This window comes from Schistocerca gregaria, chromosome 7, assembly GCF_023897955.1.
Source record: "Schistocerca gregaria isolate iqSchGreg1 chromosome 7, iqSchGreg1.2, whole genome shotgun sequence".
Lineage (NCBI taxonomy): Eukaryota > Metazoa > Arthropoda > Insecta > Orthoptera > Acrididae > Schistocerca > Schistocerca gregaria.
In genome coordinates, this window is record NC_064926.1 from 465,380,953 (window position 1) to 465,400,861 (window position 19,909).

At 39.0% G+C, this 19,909-nt stretch overlaps 2 protein-coding genes across 4 annotated transcripts in view; one reads left to right on the plus strand and one right to left on the minus strand.

Annotated features, from left to right (window-relative positions):
* The window catches only part of LOC126282060 (ras GTPase-activating protein 1), a 143,692-nt gene extending 124,368 nt beyond the window's left edge, over window positions 1-19,324 (minus strand). Inside the window, exons 1-3 of one of the 2 annotated variants that reach the window (XM_049981500.1) lie at window positions 19,032-19,324; window positions 18,765-18,914; window positions 18,482-18,688 (exon numbers count right to left, since the gene is read on the minus strand). In XM_049981500.1, coding sequence (XP_049837457.1) covers window positions 18,482-18,688; window positions 18,765-18,914; window positions 19,032-19,225 — 551 coding nt within the window. In that variant the 5' untranslated portion in view covers window positions 19,226-19,324. The remainder of the gene's footprint in view (window positions 1-18,481; window positions 18,689-18,764; window positions 18,915-19,031) is intronic. The other variant, XM_049981501.1, reaches the window with a different exon arrangement.
* The window catches only part of LOC126282059 (DNA helicase MCM9-like), a 143,797-nt gene continuing 143,184 nt past the window's right edge, over window positions 19,297-19,909 (plus strand). Inside the window, exon 1 of one of the 2 annotated variants that reach the window (XM_049981497.1) lies at window positions 19,297-19,435. In XM_049981497.1, coding sequence (XP_049837454.1) covers window positions 19,297-19,435 — 139 coding nt within the window. Of the gene's footprint in view, window positions 19,853-19,909 lie in introns of both variants that reach the window. The other variant, XM_049981498.1, reaches the window with a different exon arrangement.

Below are 19,909 nucleotides of genomic sequence, written 5' to 3' on the forward strand. Positions count from 1 at the left end.
AATCCATGGTTTTATTATAGACTTCTGTTTAATTTGAGTAACTTTTAGAGGAAAACAGTTTTCAAACATGGTACTGACATTGTTCGAATGGATGTGTTATATTTTTCATTCATGTCATGAGCACTATAAACATCTTTCCAGTTCATATCTTTGAGCAGTTTTCTAAGACACTCACCATCCTTCAACCATTTTCCATAGGTGCTCACAACAGTAATATGCCAACAGGTGGACAAATTTTCTTTTTCAAAGATTTTTGTTTCCAGCTGAAGTGCCACAATAATATGCCCTTTGTCAAAAGCACTTATATCTGTGGATTTCCGAATTTGCGGCACTATCTTCACTATAATGACTGCCAATTCATCTCTTCTTTCCTTACTGCATCATGTGCCTGCAACACCACGAGGAGGCATTAACCCTCGTGATGGGCAGTGATCACAATATTTTGGTTCATCAGTGCATGTGTCGTCATTTAAACTGAATATCTTAGCAGTCTCAGGTAAAAATGTGTGTTTCTCTGATACAGGTGTCATGTTGCAACCAATCATATACAGGTATTAGATATTGAGTCAAATTCCAATGCCTAACAACCAATTCCATGTCTTTATTGTGCATCCAAATGTTTAGGGAGATCACTAACACATGACTCAAGTGAAAAAAGTGTAAAAAATCTGACTTAAGACCACTGCTTATTCTTCAACTCTTGTATGGGTATTTGCCGTCTGGAACCGGAGAAAACTAAAGAATAAAAGAATGCATAGATTTTCCCCAAAAAACTAACTTAATAAACGTCAACTATAATTAAACTTAACAGGTAGAAAACCCCAAAAATATTAAAATCATTTGACTGTAAATAAAAATCTCAATGCATCTATTGAGAACTAAATACTTAAAGTCTAAATCTATTCAGACATTTAATTCAAATTACGTTAATATTTAAAAACTGTTGTTTCAGGTACCATCTTTATGTTATTAAAGATTCATTACAAACATAGGTTCCAAGACTTACCAAGCGGGAAAGTGCCGGTAGACAGGCACAATAAAATAACACACAAACACACAAAATTTCGAGCTTTCGCAACAGGCGGTTGCTTCATCAGGAAAGAGGGAAGGAAAAGGAAAGATGAAAGGATGTGGGTTTTAAGGGAGAGGGTAAGGAGTCATTCCAATCCCATACATATACAGACACTATATATATAAAATGTGTGTGTGTGTGTGTGTGTGTGTGTGTGTGTGTGTGTGTGTGTGTGCGCGTGCGTGCGAGTATATACCTATCCTTTTTTCCCCCTAAGGTAAGTCTTTCCGCTCCCGGGATTGGAATGACTCCTTACCCTCTCCCTTAAAACCCACATCCTTTCATCTTTCCTTTTCCTTCCCTCTTTCCTGACGAAGCAACCACCGGCTGCGAAAGCTCGAAATTGTGTGTGTGTGTGTGTGTGTGTGTGTGTTATTTTATTGTGCCTGTCTACCGGCGCTTTCCAGCTTGGTAAGTCTTGGAATATTTGTTTTTAATATATTTTTCCCATGCGGAAGTCTCTTCCTATTTTATTTATTAAAGATTCAAATTTATATCTGAATTACAGACGATAGCAAATCTCATCTTTGATTATTGAACTGCACTTCTTCAGAGCTTGACAAGTTCAACTGTAAAACTTCAATGTCAAAAGAAAAACTCCCATTTGCTTTGTATTTTATTACAATTTTATTTTTTAAGTGTGTGTGTGTGTGTGTGTGTGTGTGTGTGTGTGTGTGTGTGTGTGTGTGTGTGTGTGTGTACAAAACACAACATGTAACAACTATCTTGTTTGAGCACTGTAGTATTTTTAAAAAAATCAGACAAAGAAGGCAGTTTCAATTCATCATCATATTAACAAGATTAGAGACTGAGCAAAGGTACAGATTAGACAAGAATTGGGAAGGTAATTTTCCATGTCATTTTCAAGGGAACTATTGTTACTCACCATGTGAGCATTTGAGAAACTCAATCTGGGATAACCTGCAGGGAATGAGCCCCATTTCTATCAAACACAAGTAATGTGCCTCAGACACTGAACTAACTGAGTTGATATAAATCAGTTTAATAGCAAGATAATCTTCAGAGAATGGTGTTTTTTAAACATTAGAAATCTCATATGAAAGTCAAGTACACATGTTCTTATAGCCAATGTATACAATATAATCTGATTTTTTCTCCTTCAATTCTTGCAATATCAGTCAAATGCCCAACAGAACACAAGTCCAATGATGGTGATAAAAAGTGAACTTCAAAATTAGAGTTCTGTGAATTCTCTTGATATCAATCTCTCAATAGTTAATTTATGTCAGCTAGTTTCTAATTATGTGTGCTGATGGTACTACACACAAAATCAAATAATTTAGTGCCTCCTCGTCCTCTTCTCAAGCTGCTAAGAAATGGGGAATTTTGGAAGTGAACTGGTTAAAAATTTCATTATGTCTGTCTTCTTTGCTTTACTTTGTATGATGAATTGTGGGTGTTACTGTCCTTTTGTACCTACTATTTAGTCCTTTGAATTACAACTTTCAGAACATCAGTCAAACATTTAACTTTGCAAAGAATAGTTTTAGACTTTTTTAAAACATCAAATATATTTTGCAGCAACTAACTTTTTTATCTTATGTGGTATTGTGTAAATTTCAACTAATGTCAAACACTTTGCAAGCTGAATTTTGTAAGACTGAAGAAATAGAGAAAATATTAATTTTTCTGCCTCTAAAGCATTTAAAAAACACTTCTGGCTACACGTAAAATCAACACTAAACCTTCATCTACAAAATAGGCAGAACTATGCTCCAACAGTATGTGGCAACAAGCTAGTCTGTTGAAAATACACAAATAATTAGTAAATTATTTTAGGTTTTTTATTCCATATAGCTAAGAGCTATGGAATGATGCAATATACACTAAGTATATTAAGGGCCCAAGTCTACCACAAATATTACAATATCCACAATACTTACCATAGAGATGGGCACTTAACACTGTTGATCTTATTTCACTTACCAGAGGAACCATACTTTAATCACTATCACCAAAGTCAAGACCTTTATAAGCATTCACACTGCCATGGTCCTTTCTGTGACTGCACCAAAACATTTCGATCTTAAAAAAGGGCCAGCTAACTACACTACTGGCCATTAAAATTGCTACACCATAAAGAAATGCAGATGATAAACGGGTATTCATTGGACAAATATATTTAACTAGAACTGACACGTGATTACATTTTTAAGCAATTTGGGTGCATAGATCCTGAGAAATCAGTACCCAGAACTACCACCTTTGGCCGTAATAACGGCCTTGATACGCCTGGGAATTGAGTCCGAGCGAGCTTGGATGGTGTGTACAGGTACAGCTGGCCATGCGGCTTCAACACGATACCACAGTTCATCAAGAGTAGTGACTGGCATATTGTGTCGAGCCAGTTGCTTGGGCACCATTGACCAGACGTTTTCAATTGGTGAGAGATCTGGAGAATGTGCTGGCCAGGGCAGCAGTCGAACATTTTCTGTATCCAAAAAGGCCCGTACAGGACCTGCAACATGCGGTCGTGCATTATCCTACTGAAATGTAGGGTTTCGCAGGGATGGAATGAAGGGTAGAGCCACGGGTCGTAACACATCTGAAATGCAACATCCACTGTTCAAAGTGCTCTCAATGCGAACAAGAGGTGACCGAGACGTGTAACCGATGGCACCCCATACCATCATGCCGTGTGATACGCCAGTATGGCAACGACGAATACAAGCTTCCAATGTGTGTTCACGGCAATATTGCCAAACACGGATGCGACCATCATGATGCTGTAAACAGAACCTGGATTCATCCAAAAAAATGACGTTTTGCCATTTGTGCACCCAGGTTCATCGTTGAGTACACCATAGTAGGCACTCCTGTCTGTGATGCAGCGTCAAGGGTAATTGCAGTCATGGTCTCCGAGCTGATAGTCCATGCTGCTGCAAACATAGTCTAACTGTTCGTGCAGATGGTAGTTGTCTTGCAAACGTCTCCATCTGTTGACTCAGGGATCGAGACATGGCTGCACAATCCATTACAGCCATGCGGATAAGATGCCTGTCATCTCGACTGCTAGTGATACGAGGCCATTGGGATCCAGCATGGCATTCCGTATTACCCTCCTGAACCCACCGATTCCATATTCTGCTAACAGTCATTGGATCTCTACCAACACGAGCAACAATGTCGCGATACAATAAACCACAATCGCGATAGGCTACAATCTGACCTTTATCTAAATCGGAAACGTGATAGTACGCATTTCTACTCCTTACACGAGACAACAATGTTTCACCAGGCAACGATGGTCAACTGCTGTTTGTTTATGAGAAATCTGTTGGAAACTTTCCTGATGTCAGCACATTGTAGGTGTCACCACAGGCACCAACCTTGTGTTAATGCTCTGAAAAGCTGATCATTTGAATATCACAGCATCTTCTTCCTGTCGGTTAAATTTCGCGTCTGTAGCATGTCATCTTCGTTGTGTAGCAACTTTAATGGCCAGTAGTGTAGTTTACAACTAATTTAATAATGTAGCACTAGCATCAGGCTGGCACTCACCAGGACAGATACAGGAATTATTATTTTACAGGCAGTATGTAATGGGACACCCTTGTCTAACAACCTTTTTTATATAGATGTAGCCTATACCAGGATTAATCTTGACTGTTTCACTGAAAGAATTTCATTTGATTTTGTATGGTGTAATATTTCAGACTAAAATGCATAAAAAGAAATTAATTTGTTACAATCATTACAAACTATATGTGCTGTTAAAATTACTCTTCTTTTAAAAATATTTGAAATTATGAAATATCTGATATATTCAAAATTCATATTATTAATTGTACAATCTAACACTAATTATTAAATTTATTTTTGTACTCCCTTCAGAAATAATGATATAACTTGGTGGAAATTCTTCTTTTGTCAAGAAAGTTTGTAAACTCTCTTGCTTTGTAAACTCTTTGAATTATTGTGAGTACCGTAGAATGTTAGTAGTAGTGGGCATGCCTCTGATGGAAACGTGTTTTTTTTTTTAATTTTGTCTACAACAATGTAATTGCTGATTTATGAAACTGGAGTTTATGAAGTTAGTGTGATATAAACAAATGGGATACAAAAGAAGTAGCAACAGATAGTATATCATCAGTTATTTAGTCATCAGGAAACCAGTAAGTCAAAATTTCAGCCACACGAATTACCCCTAGATGCAAGAACTGGAGCCAATAACAAGAAGAGAAAATGAAGATAAGTAAAAAGTTTTTCCTTTGTATATCTTACACCTCTTGAAGCTTTCGAAACTTTTAGACACAGAAATATAATGGTGATGTCTGGGAGGGTAAGATTACAACACTTTGGGGCAATAGATAATCTTAGTTTTAGATAAACTGCTAGTTCTGCAGAGCCATTTGCTCAGTTAACTGGATGTGGTGATTTGGGAATAAATTAACTACTTTGATCAAAACAGGATGTTGTTTTACTAAACAAAAAATCCTGTATCTGTACATTGATTGTCCTGTAAAGTGTTACAACTTAACACTGCAGAGCAAACAGATAAAAAAAAGATTAACTGAAATTTTTATGCTTTTAACCAGACTCCTGTGACCTGATGTTCAAGCATGCAAGTCTTGGTATACACAACCAAAGTTCTAGGTTCTGATTGTCAGACTACCCATGGAGTTTTTCTGTCACTTGTAGCCTCTTTTACCTCTAGCAATAATTTTGATGCAAAAAAATCATCAAATTACATCATGATTCACATTCTACGTAAACGATAGGTTTCTATGAAACTCAGAGGTAAGCAAGAGCATATCATCTCCAATAAGACCTTGGTTAGTAAGGTATATAAGTTGAGGACAGTTTTATAACTAGTCTTAAGTATTTATTAAATATGAGTTATAACTTTTATATATTATTATATTTGATCAAGAATGAAGGCTTCACACTAGCACATCATTAATCTAGATCACCAAGTGAATGTTAAAGGGCAATTTTTTAAAGATTTAAATATCTACAAGAATAAACAGAGTTAATAGGTGGGCTGAAGTGTAGTTTTTTTTTACTGTGTTGTAACTAAAACAGCCACATATTCCAAACTGTTTTTTCTCCCAATAACCTCCTCTTGCAGTGATTTACTTTTTGTGTAAAAAGTAACAAATTATATCAGCTGCTCGAATTCTGTTCTTATACAGGTGCATTCAGTCATTTTGTATAAAGATCTATAGTTGCTATTTCCACAATAAATACTCCAAGACTGATGGATGAACTCCCTTCCATGAAACATCCTCTGCTAACAGCAATAAAAGGAGTAACTCTTAAAATCATTTGTACAATCAACTTTATTCCAAAATGGATCAAATATTGCCTTTAATATTTAAAACACATAAATCAAAATGGTTCAATTTAAGAATACTATATTGGGAAAGGAATGGGATACACTTCATCACCAGGCGATATATCCACATCTTGCATTATATGGCAAGTATCTTCAGATTTTCATGCTGTCACATAGAGGGCACTGTTTTTAATTACTCTTATGCTGGAAGATACCAATTATTTTATCCATACTGGTTACAGTACTTTCTACAGTGTGCATCACTTGGGTGCACAAAGGGAACGAAAAAGCTTTGGACCGGTATCAACATTCATCATCTCCTTTTATTTATATGTTCAATACAGTCTGACAGATCAACCATCTCAATATAAAATACACATTCCTAAGAAAGTCTTAGCGTTTATTCATAGTAGTAATTTGTGCATGAAATCTCCCAGGAGATGGTATGATCAGTCGTGTTATTTGCTCCAAGGGTCGGTGGAAAGTTAGGACACCATCTCCAATGGGGCTAAGACTAGTAAATAATTTTTAAACGAACACTGAAGTTTAATAATTCGTCCATTTTGAGCCATTACAATCATATTGATCACACAGCATGTCTTAGAGTAATAATTTGAAGCAAAAAAGTATAGTATACGTGGACTCAACTGCATACCTTAAAGAGCTACGAGCAGTTTTTCCATCTTCACTACTGTGAAATGATCTTGTCTACAAACCAATGCTCACATCTCTTAAGGTATGCATTTTGGAGCCCACATTGACAAGACCTTTTTGCTCTTAATGACTTCTTGTCATATCACTGAATACTGACCACCACTCCTGGATTATTCTGTGTAAACACATGAACTGACTATCCTCAAGAGAGCACTGCCAAGTAATATGTGAAATGTTAGAACAGAATGTTAATTATACCCAATGTTGAGTATAAAAAAACTGTTCAATAAAAGCTTTGTGTCACCTGCAGAGCTGTGAAGGTGTGTGGACTTAAAATTAAGGGGTACAGACAACGAAAGAATAAGCCTTATGGAACTGAATATTTTACTGTCAAATAAAAACAAAATAACAATAGTTTGTTACAACATACACACAATTATACATCTAAGAAATAAAAATCTGCCGCTGGGTTAAATTCAGTATCATACTTTTTCAACACACGCTTTTAACATGCTCGAATGCTCCTCCCAGGCTGTCCGCAAGAAGGTTGAGACACTGCTGCTCGAGCCTGCCTCCTCCTACACAGGCTATATTGATGTTACCCAATATGTCAGGTTCGTGTGACTGTGCACTGTAAGTTTTAATTGGTCCCAAGAATGCTCAACTGCGTTCATGTACACAAATACTACAGGTCATTCCATTCAGTTGATTCCTGCCTCCTAGAGGGCAATATTTACACTGAAGGCACAGTGTGCTCTTGCAGAATTAAGGCAGCACCAAACTATTGACTGTAGAGCTGGCCAACAGATTAGAGGATCCTGTACTGGTATTCCACAGCCCTAAAACTACCCTCAGTGGTGACGAGAGACTTCCAATGTCCATAGAAACTAATTTGACCCACCTCACCACTGGATGTATGAGACTGCATGCCTGAAACTTGCATTCAAACCTAGCCACCTCCATGCTCTCTAACAACAATCATAAGATGTCAGAATAATCTTGCGTGTCCTTGACAATAAAGGGAAGGAAGCTGTCATTGAAGCAGATGTCATTTGTTAACCTCTCATATACCAAGCAAGGGGTGGTTTGTAACAATGTTGGCAATAGAGGTCTACATGCAACATTGATCATATGGAGACAGTTGCGTACAGTGTAGATCAAGATCCCAGTTGCCCCCAAAAAGCTGCACAGACTTCTATTGCAGTCTCCTGGGGTACCTATGATCCATAATTTGTAGGTAGCAGTCATTAGCTGTGTTGACTGCAGGTATTCATTACAAAGCAGATCTTCAGTGTGTTTTGTGTTCATAATGACAGTTAAATGATGTCACTATGGTGAACATTGCTTCGGCAGAAGACTTATGCTGACAACCCTGCTTGCAACAAGTTGAGGATGAGTGCACACATTCTTAGCCTAAATGACTTAGGCAAGTGACTGAACAGTGTACAAAGATGTATTGACCTGTTCACAATAGCCACAATATGCTCTACTGACTTCAATGACATTGCAGGTTTACTATTCACTTTCTATAGTCAAAAGGGGATTCAGAATAAGGTTTTAAATACAGAAAATACAAACGATACAAGTTAAGTTATAAGAGTTGAAGGACGCGAGGACGAGGTAATAATCGAGACAGAAGTGAGTGTTTTAGACTAAAGGGTTCTCACAAATTCAATACGTAATGCTCAATACTGAATATTATGCACTTATACTGACTGACAGAGCATACTGATGGTTTGTGCAATATATTTAAGCAATCTGCAGGGCTTTAAAAATACTGACTTGCTCAGTATATTGTACTGTGTAAGGATAATATTGTGCAATACACAACAGCAGCTGCTGCTACCACCAGCAAGACTTAGTAATTCATGGACATGTAAAAAGTGATGTGGTGATGCTTATGAATTTGAATATATCAGAGTTGCAGACATGCACAACAGAAAGACTATAGCACATTGAGCTTTCGGCCAAGACGTCTTGTCCTCATTCCTTCACAACCTCAACACCTTCTCTCCCATCTGTTTCACCTGGCCCTCCCCAACCCAGTGTGCCACCTTCTAGGTGTTGACTTCACTCTGACGGCTCCATCCACATTAAACCCACCAAGCACCAACAGTACCTGCATTTCAATAGCTGCCTTCCCTTCCACTCCAAAAAATCCATCCCATACAGCCTGGCCACTCACAAACACTATCTGCAATGACAAGGACTCTTGTCCTGTATGCTAAGGGTCTCAAAGACCTTCAGACAGGCACTATCCCCCAGACCTAACCAGCAAACAGATTTCTGGACTGGAACAGCTTAAACACATCCTTCATCAGGGCATACCTACCATCATACCCAGAAATGAGTGACACCTTACCCAAGATCATTCCCATCCCTCCTGAAGGGGTATTCCATCACCCACCCAACCACAACAACGTTCTAGTCCATCCCGTGTCAGTCCCAATCCTAATCCCTTGCCACAGGGATTGTGTGTAAGAGTCATGTTGAAGATCTGTCCAATCCATCCACCCAGCACTTCTTATTCCGGTCTTTTGACAGCCTTATCCTACTCCATCACAGGCCAGGCCACCCGTGAAAGCAGCCACATCATATACCAGCTTTGCTGCAATCACTCCACTGATTTCCACCAGGATGAATGGCCACTGTCAAACTGTGTCCAAGAGAAAAGTGGAGAACCCCATGGCACAACATGCAGCTGAGAACAATATACTTTATTTCAACGGATATTTCACAACTCAGGCCATCTAAATCCTCCTCTCCACCACCAGCTTTTCTGAGCTGTGCAGAAGTGAGTTATCCTTTAAACACATTTGCTGTTCCCAAAGTTATCCCTGCCCCAGCTTATGGTAATCTACTGACCCCACACCCAGTAGGACAGTGGGGGTTCAGCAGCTTCGGCATACATACTCTCAACCAGCCTACTGCAAAAGGTGCCAGTAGCCAACAAGATGCCACAATGGGGGACAGCATAAGATTGACAGACGTGCAGATGCATAGACAAAGCACCCATAGTCTGATTTCAAATGGACAAGGGACCAGTACAAATGGACAAGGGTGGTCTGATCTGCACCCCAGGAAGTACCACTGAGGGCACATAGGTCATTGAGGGACTGCGTACAGTGGGTCTGCCAGGTAAGACACATGGGAGGACCAAGAGAGTTTCCTATCGAGCATGAGCCCAGGGCAACAGGTTCAAGATGTGAAGATGGTGGGAGGAACCAATTGTACCACCAGAAATTCAAACAAACAGTTCTGTCAATGGAAAAATGAAAGCCACTGTCAATGCCTCATGAACAAAGATGATCGAAACATTGCTGAAGACATCACTCAATGTGTCAGGTCTGTGGAGAACTGCAATAAATGGCAAAATTGTCAACAACAAGGGAGCCAGAGATGCCCGGTGGGAGAGGGTTAACGGCGTTCGCAAAAAGAATAATGCTCAGGACGAAAACGTGAAGCACACCATTTTTCTGGATAAAGGTATGACAAGGCAGAACCCACACATACTTTGAAAACTGTCTTTTAAAAATTTCACAATGAAAAGGGGCAGGTAGCTATAGAAGCCCCACGTGTAGAGAGAGTGGAGGATACCAGTTCTCCAGCAGGTGACCCAGGCCTCCCCCAAATCCAAAAACATAGCCACAGTCTGGCATTTCCCCAGAAAAACATTCATGACAAGGGTGGACAAAGTGAATAGATGGTCGACTGCAGAATGGCACGCTCAAAATACTTACTATGCAGTGGTTAGTAGCTTCCGAGACTTGAGCCACCATACCAGCTGGTCATGAATCATACATTCCAGTACCTTGCAAACACAGCTGGTGAGTGAGATGGGGCAGCAGCTAGAAGGAAGGTTTTGTCCTGAGTGGGTTTAAGTATGGGTATGACAGTAGCTCCATGCCAATGACCGGGAAATGTGCCCTCTGCCCAGATGCAGTTGTACATATTAAATAGAAAGTGCTTGCCTGCAAGAGAAAGCTGCTGCAATATCTGAATGTGAACAGTGTCTGACCCTGGGGTGGGGGATCAGGATGAACAGAGCATGACCTAGCACCTCCTAGTAAAAGCGGCATTGTAGCACTCACGATTCTGAGAAGAGAAGGGTATCGCTCGAGCCGCCTCCACTCTTTTCCGATGGAGAAAGGCAGGATGACACTGGGAAGAGCTTCAAATTTCCACAAAATGATGGCCGAAGGTGTTGGAGATAGCGATAGGGTTCATGATGAGATCGTCTGCTACTGTCAGGCTGGAAATTCAGGGATGGATCTTGGTTCCAGAGAGCTGTCAGAGGTTGGCCCACACGGCAGAGGAAGGGGTAGAACTGTTAAAAGAACTTGTGAATGAAATCTGGCTCACTTTTTTGATATCCCAAAGAACATGATGATACTGTGCATGCATCTGTTTATAACGATTGCAGTTTTCTATCTCAGGACAACGGGGTTAATAATGTGGAGAGTATGTCACCACACATTAATTGTGTTGCGGCATGACTCAGTCCACCAAGCGACTGGGTTAAGAGGAAGTGTGAGGAATGGAGCATTCTGCAGCGGTAAGCATAATGTTTGTAAGATATTCCATCTCGTCTTCACAACTGGCAAAACCTTCTTCTTCAAAGGGTGCCTTCTTCTTCAAAGGGTGCCACGGAGGTGTAAAGCCGCCAAGCAGCCTTAGTAAGCTGCCATTTAGGTGTGCACGAGGGTGGGGTAGGAGTCAGCAAACGGACAACACAAGAGAAACGATCACGAGTAGGTGTCAGAATGGACCACTCAAGATGACGGGCAAGCTGGGCAGTGCAGAAGGATAGGTCCAAGCTGGGCAGTGCAGAAGGATAGGTCCAAAGGGAAACAGGTTTGCAAGGAGCAGAAAGCAATGTGGGTGCTCCTGTGTTACGGCAGATGAGGTTAAACTGATTGAGAAAGTCAGCCAAGAGGGCACCAAAGTAATGACCCATTTGAAGAATTAAACAGTGCAGCTGCATCAGATCCCAGCCAACTGCTTATTTAATTCTTAATTATCTCTTTGACAACTGCCTTATTGTGGGATTGTTTTACTAGCACAGAAACAAAGTTATTTTCCTGCATGGATCTTAAATTTCTCATCTAGCTCACTGTTTATTGTGTATTACTGCTGCTCACTTGGATGTATGACACACAACTCCATACTGTTGTAACTGAAGTAATAATGAAGGAAGAGGTACGGGCTTGCAATTGTAAAATAACAATAGAACAATAAAAGACAATGTTATTCCTGGATGGCACACTTTTTATATAGATGCAGCCAACGGGTTCAAATGTGTACATTACAGGTTCCCAGGTCATCTAAACAGCTCTTCCGACAGTCATCTAGCATGACCTAACATTGATATATGGTGTGCAAAGTCTGCAGCAGACTTCAGGGACATTATTGCAAAAACAAATCATACTTGGTGGGAGGAGGGTGGTGGTGGTGGTGGTGGTGGTGGTGGTGGTGGTGGTGGTGGGAGGGGGAATTTGCTACCAACAAATAATCCTTTCTGGAGTACTGGGTTATATAGTCCTCTGAGCAACAAGTGTAAGACTTTACAGTTATTATAAGGAAGAAGAATAAAAAATATCATGAACCTTTTCTGTGGGAGAAAAGAGAACTTTTATAAGAAACGAATCTACCTATTATATACTTAACTGCAAAAAGGAAGAAAGGCATCTCTCATTCCTGGATGGAACAATACGTAAAATAAGAGTGTCAAAGGCCACCAACCACCTACAGCAGATTGATGTGCAAAGCATAGAACCATTATTCAATCGACAATGTTACATGTTTCTATGCTGCACCTATCAATCCATTATAGGTGATGGGTGGTAGCCTTTGGTTGGTTGGTTTGGGAGAGGGGACCAAATGGTGAGGTCATCAGTCCCATTGGATTAGGGAAGGATGGGGAAGGAAGTCTGCTATGCCCTTTCAAAGGAACCATTGTAGCATTTGCTTGAATGGATGTAGGGAATCACGGAAAACCTAAATCAGGATGGCTGGACACGGCCTTGAACCGCCATCCTCCCGAATGTGAGTCTAGTGTGCTAACCACTGCACCACCTTGCCCAGTGTGGTAGCCTTCCCCTTCTTTTGTGTGTTAATAACAATAATAATAATAATGTGTTATAAGATTTATTAAATTAGGAACTTCCAAAGCAAATGATTAAGACTTGGGAACAAAAATTCCTCTAGTCTTGGTTAGTGCATATTCTTAATTAGTTATTCTATTTATACTGTTAATGAAGACTCACCCCACCAGAGGACAGACAATAGTATGGTATGACCAAAAAATACGATTCTCTACCAGATAACATGTTGGAGTTTTTTTAATATCACATGAGAGTGAGTATGTGGCTGATCTGTGCTACTGTGACTGATCTAATTCCATCACAGCATCTGTAACAGTGTTCAAGCTCCAGGGTCCGTCCTCTGACATCCAGGAACATGCAGGGAGCAGTGGGCAAGGATGGGTGAACAGCTGACTAGCGAGCAGTTGGGCAATCACATAACAACATTCATAACTGCACTGCCCCATTGTCAAGCGGCTATGGGTGAGCATGGCCAAATGGTCTGCACATGCAGAGAACACACACACTGGGTCTACCTGGCAATCCAAGCTGTCTGTCCATAGGTGAACTGACAGGTGTCTGTGCCCCATGGGGCATTATTAGAAAATTTTCATCTATACTTTAATAATACATTGCACATGTAATCAATGTGAGGTTATACGAGAGACTCATTGAGAGGCACCAAACATATTCAATGCCTTGTCACCTTTGTTCTTCAGTTTTCTGAAAGTTGGGCTCAAGTATCCACTTTTTTTAAAAAAATAAACCTTAACAGTGTTAATCATATCATAGTAACCTGAGCACCAATTATGCCACTCAGTTAAGTTCACTGACTGCCTCCATCATTCTCTCTCTCTCTCTCTCTCTCTCTTTTTTTTTTCTTTTTTTTCTTTTTTTCTTTTCTTTTTTTTTTTCTTTTTTTTTTTTTTTAGTGCAGCACTGCACTTTGGTTTCAATATCAAAATTTCATGTTTAGCTGCACACTACATAAATCATGACAAAATTCATTGTTGAAATTATGGGTTATGCATGAATATTCAGTACTGTTTACTCTATGCACATCTCATATTTAGGTATTTGTTATGATCTCAAAGTTTCAAGTAACCAGTGCATGACACTTTATACTGTGCCTATTTATCTTAGCCCAACTTCCTTCCAGATAAACTGCCTACATGGAGGAAACACTTATCAAGGGCTGTCACTAATCCACATCCTGTCTACTGACAACTGCACAAGCAATGAGACATTACCACTGTAACTACTGTAGCACGAAGTGCAGAAGCAATTTACACAATAACTGAAAGAATCTATCACAACTTCCAAAATAAGCATCCCTGTTCAATAACAAGGCCACCATTTAAATGACGCATTTATTATGAAGAAATGGGAAAGTGCTTTGACGACAAAGTCTTTATAGAAGTGAAGAGTGATTTGTCCCAACACATTTATTAATCCTAATTAGAATACAAAAAATGCCATGTCAAAAATTAATATATATTTATATAAAATTACTGCTAATGAGATGGAGCATTATTCTGAAAATCCCACTTTCCTTTATAATGAACATTAGATTCACATAAGACTTAATGAGCACATGTATCCTGCTCAAAATAATTAGTTTTTTTTCTTCATAACGTGTTAAAATATTCTTGTCTCAGCCGGTTGTTGATTTTCATTCCTGTATATAGGGGAGTGAATACACAGTTTTAAGTGTTAACAGGAAAACAAAATTAGCTTTATTTTTGTACTACATGAATGACCAGGACTTTTTCGAAGAAGAACAGGGTGCTCACAGTAACAACAATTTTGAGTATAAAGGTTTAACTGTTTGGTAAACATTACAGTAAAATGGGTATAACACAAAAGGAATAAGTTTTGAAACTACTCCTGGTGTGACATGTATACAATCTAAGGACTACAGCAAGGAGGTCATAAAAGACATCACTAATTACATTGAACCACAATACATCAGGTAACTAGCTGCACCTTGTTACCTGCACTGGATGTGAATTATGGATCTGGTGACAAACCACCATTCACAAATGTAAAATGACAAGAAACATCCTGATTGACATCTACATCTGTCTTCCACAAGCCACCTTACACACTACAGCAAAATCTACCTCATGTGCCACTATCATTTTCACCTTTCCTATTCAGTCTGCATATGTTGCACAGGAAGTAAGCCTCTGTATGAGAGCAATTTCTTTGATGTTTCTCTCATGGCCATTCTGTAACATGTATGTTAAAGGACTCTTCTTGGAACATAAACCATGTGCCTTTAACAGCATATCTCTTTTAGTTCTCCCGCTGGAGTTTGGTGAGCATCTCCACGACATTTGGCCTGTTGTCTTTCATTTGTAGATCTCTAACCAATGTTTAACAATTTTTCTGACGTTTTACGGGCCCAAGTGGCTGGCATTGCCAAAGATTCAACCTCCATTGATGGTGGTCATAACCCACAAAGAGACAATAGTGCTGTGTACGTATCACCACTCTCATTAAACAAGCTTTTGATTAAATACTCTATTTCGAGTACATTTATGGACATTTTATAATTGTCACTGTTTTCAGTGACTGACTGCCAACTAAGTAGTGCAATACTAAATCTTTTCTACTATTTGTGCACAGTCTGATTAACCAGTCGTCGATCCATTGCATGTTTTCCACCCTTTTGCTATAATTTCATATATGCTGTCTGCCTGTCTTAACAATAGTTATAGTATGACATAACTATCAGGTATAACAGTTTAAAAAAATAATAGGCCTGCATTACCAAAGACATTACGAAATTAGTGGATTAACAAAAAGTAATAATTTTGCAGCAAAGTGCAGATCTGCTGACAGCTTTTAATCAGTTACATTCTCCTGTGAAATTCAGAATGGAGAGCATCCAAATAATTCTTACAGCAGAATTCTGCGACAGGACTTTTCTCAGATTACTAAGTGGTACACAGAAATGGTTGATGGAATTGACCAGTAACAATATGAAAATGACACATCTCTTAACAGAAATATAAAAGCTTCAAGAACTGGACATCAAAGCCCTAAAACGTAATGGTGGTGTTATTGGATGTGTTGACCTGCTGACAATGGATGCTGATTTTAACCATGACTGGATGATGTGACGAAGGTAATGTGATGTTATAACGACTATGATTCTTGTTCTGTTATGTATTTTATGCATAACTGATTCCGATGAGGTTTATAGTCACAATTTTGAAGTTGCAGGTTAAAGCAAGATGACTGGTATCAATGTGTTCCATTTTCCTCTCCAACTTTCTGAATATTTTTGACAAGTTGCAATACTTCATCATAACAGAAATATCTGATAATGTCTACAATCAACACATGTCAATCAGCAAGAAGGGGAGCTAAACCTGTCCTCGCCCAAAGGGATGATTTGAACAGTTTACCATGGACTCCATAAAACAACCAGGCATTTTTAACATATGCAGATCTGTCACAGGTATAAGGAGTGATAAGCAGATAAAATATTCCAGGACTGACTTCAAACCTTTAGATATGTAATGTCACACACCCGACTAGCCACTGACAAGCATAATCATCACATGCTTATTGATGCTTCTTATGGAAGGTAATTCATCCAGGGTTGATTTATTTTCCATTTTATTTGTTTATTAACATCATTGCACATATGATGTGAAAACAATAGACCAAATTTGTATAAGAAGATGCCTTGCATGTGAATATGGCTAAGATGTGTGTTTATCAATGTATGAGAAATTGTATCAAGTTTGAGAGTGGTTAGTCAATTCTTCCAAGTTAAACAGTAATTTTTAGTCAACAGAACATTGGAAAGATAACGTTTCTTGTTAGTGAGATAATGACAAAGAGGATGACTGTTTATAGATGGTATCACTGGTGCTAGAAGGAAGCCTACTGACAATAACAAACTTTTTTTGATGAAATGGTTCTTGTATTAAACATAAGAAGGTAAGTAACGGAAAATGGGCTGGTAGTGCTGCCCGACAACAGTAAAAATCAGTTCAGTTGGAGCATGGTAATGCATAAAAATGGACTGTCCTGGATGGATAGGTTTGTGAATTTCTGAATGTGTATAGATGGTGGTAGTTGGGGGGGATGCTGGTGTTGAGCAAGAACAAGGCTTTAGTTAATATTTTTAGAATGGGTCAATGCATTTTAGCTGATGCTGAAACTAATGTATTAGTACTTTGTCACCAATTCAATCTAAGTAATATCCTTGTCCAGCCATCTTTGAGTCACATCACCGTAGTCTTGCTGTGTAATACCCAAATGCAAAACAAGTCCTACACATCTGTTCAATCAATCTTACAACAACCACCAATTTCTGCCGACAATATATAAAACTTTATTAGAGGTGCACACAATTGCAAAAGCTGTCATGTTGCACAATAGTTTCACTACAATTTCTGCAGGTTTCTGTGTGGAGGAAACCAATTTGTCACAGTAAAATTGGGGCCAAGGACATGTTAATTGCAGATCATATCAAAATGTATTTAACTTAAATCACTGCTTCATGATCTGCATCATTTGGTTTCTCTGATGAAAGATCAATGTGTCTGAACTGCATACAAATAGTCACTATCCATCCAATATGCACTTCAGCCTGAAATCTTTTCCTACAAGCTATTCTCTGTCACCTTTTTCTACTTTCTAGTTCTCAATCTACCCCCCCCCCTCCCCTCCCAATGCTTCATGTATTTCACTCAATTAGTATATCTGGTTTTACACATCACCCAGATGTACAGCATTCACTGTAAAGCAATAGCAGGGATGTACCTGTCAACTAGATCCTGGACTGTAAAAGTCAGGAAATGGCCAAAATCATACCAACTCAACTTGCCTCTTCCCACAGCAATAAGCAATCTATGTCTACTTTAAGTATGCTGTTACCAGAGACACCATTTGGGGGGAGACACACACAAGGTTCAGAGACTTAAATGATAAACCAAGAAGAGGTATTAGGAAGTATTAACCAGTATTTATAAATGAAAGTACAACTAATCTGTAAACAAATTCGGTCACTTGTTTAATTTTCTAACAACTATGCTACCATGTTTACTTTTACTGGACTAAATTAAATAAAAATACACACACATTCTACAAAACAAAGTGTTTATATTATGTACACATGTAAATGAGCACTATCTTTCTACAAATTAATGTTACACATGAGAGAGAGAGAGAGAGAGAGAGAGAGAGAGAATAAAACGACAGTCTGCACTATCTAAAATGTGACTACACCAAACGTATACCAAAACTACCCAACAAACGCCATGCTGGATTGTTTCAAAACGTTTACATTTAGATGAAGAAATATAATAGAGCATGCTTAGTTGATATACCACTCAATGGAAGTAAACTCACCTTAGCTCATCAGTGTCGGGCATTTTGGTGTATGGTAAAATGGCAACAATTCTTTTCTTATCGTTAACTGGTTCAGGTGGAGGAACAGGATGCATTAACCTTTCGCGTTTCAAAAGGTCTGAGCAGCTTGTGTAGTAACCTATGAGATCAGACAGTGAATCGAACTGCCTACCACCAATGTAGAAATCACCACAGACAGCAGTTATCCTTAAACAGAAACGCAGTTCATTAGTTTGCGTCATGATTATTAGACGGATCGTTGCTAAATCTTAAATGCTGTTACCTAAAGTGATTGATTCCTGTTCGACCAAGATACGACAACACATACGACCCTGGTTTTCTGTCACTTTCACGAACAAGGTAACTTCCCATTTTTGCTGCTTGCCATAGACGTTCTTCGGCTGTATACCGATCAAGCCGTCCATGGTACCATCTGCAAAACATTGAATTTTTTTGGTCTTTTATGATAAACAGATGATGGCATAGAAACAGTCGCATACACAACGTTGCATTTTCGTGTGACACATCACTAACAAATCTCATCACTCACAAATTTTCAGGTGGTGCTACTACCGTTGACACATTAGCACCTTCAGCTTCTTCGGCGTCTCCCAAAAAAGGATCGAACTCCTCCCCAATAGCACCGTCGTGTCCTTCATCACTCCCTGTGCTAGGGGAACCCTGAAGCTTTTCTTTCGGCAGAATTATCCCCGTCGCCGGTCCACCCCTTACAAACTCAGCCATCTTGGCTTTAATCTTACCTTCCTATTACTAATACCTTATCATCCTTCACTCCCCACACGCCTCACGCTATAATGAAAACTGACTTCTACCCTAAACGTCAAATTATCTTTGCACTACACCAGACGAATAAACAGGTTATAATGTTTCACATCTTTGCCAGCAAACAAAGTACTATCACAGATTTTCTAACACGCGTGCTGTTGGAGAAGGGTAATTTTCATATTCACTTAAGTCACTTCTTAAGTAATAAAAGGAACTAGTTAACACAGTTGTTGTAGTATTTAGAATTCCGTAACATGGCCAAAAAGATTAATGCTACGGATTTATAAACAATTGTTTGTATTGATTATGTAGCTGAAAGTTTGCACGTGCAGAGTATTCCCTTGCTGTGAGGAAACTCTCGAAGTGACAGTAACATTTTGAATTAGGGATGTGAATGTGGCCAACCTGCAAATATCGAAGTGCTTTGTTCTTCGAAAGAACGCGGGAATCACAACACAAACAAACAAGTAGAATTTTGTGATTTCTTAGATTCAAGTATATCGAAAGACGAATAGGTATTTTATTTGCAAATAACGCGCATTTTCGTTAGTAACATGCCGAATGTGTCAGATGAACAAATCAAAGGTGCGCTACGAACCACTGAAATTACATTTAATACTCTGATGTAATTGATATACCATT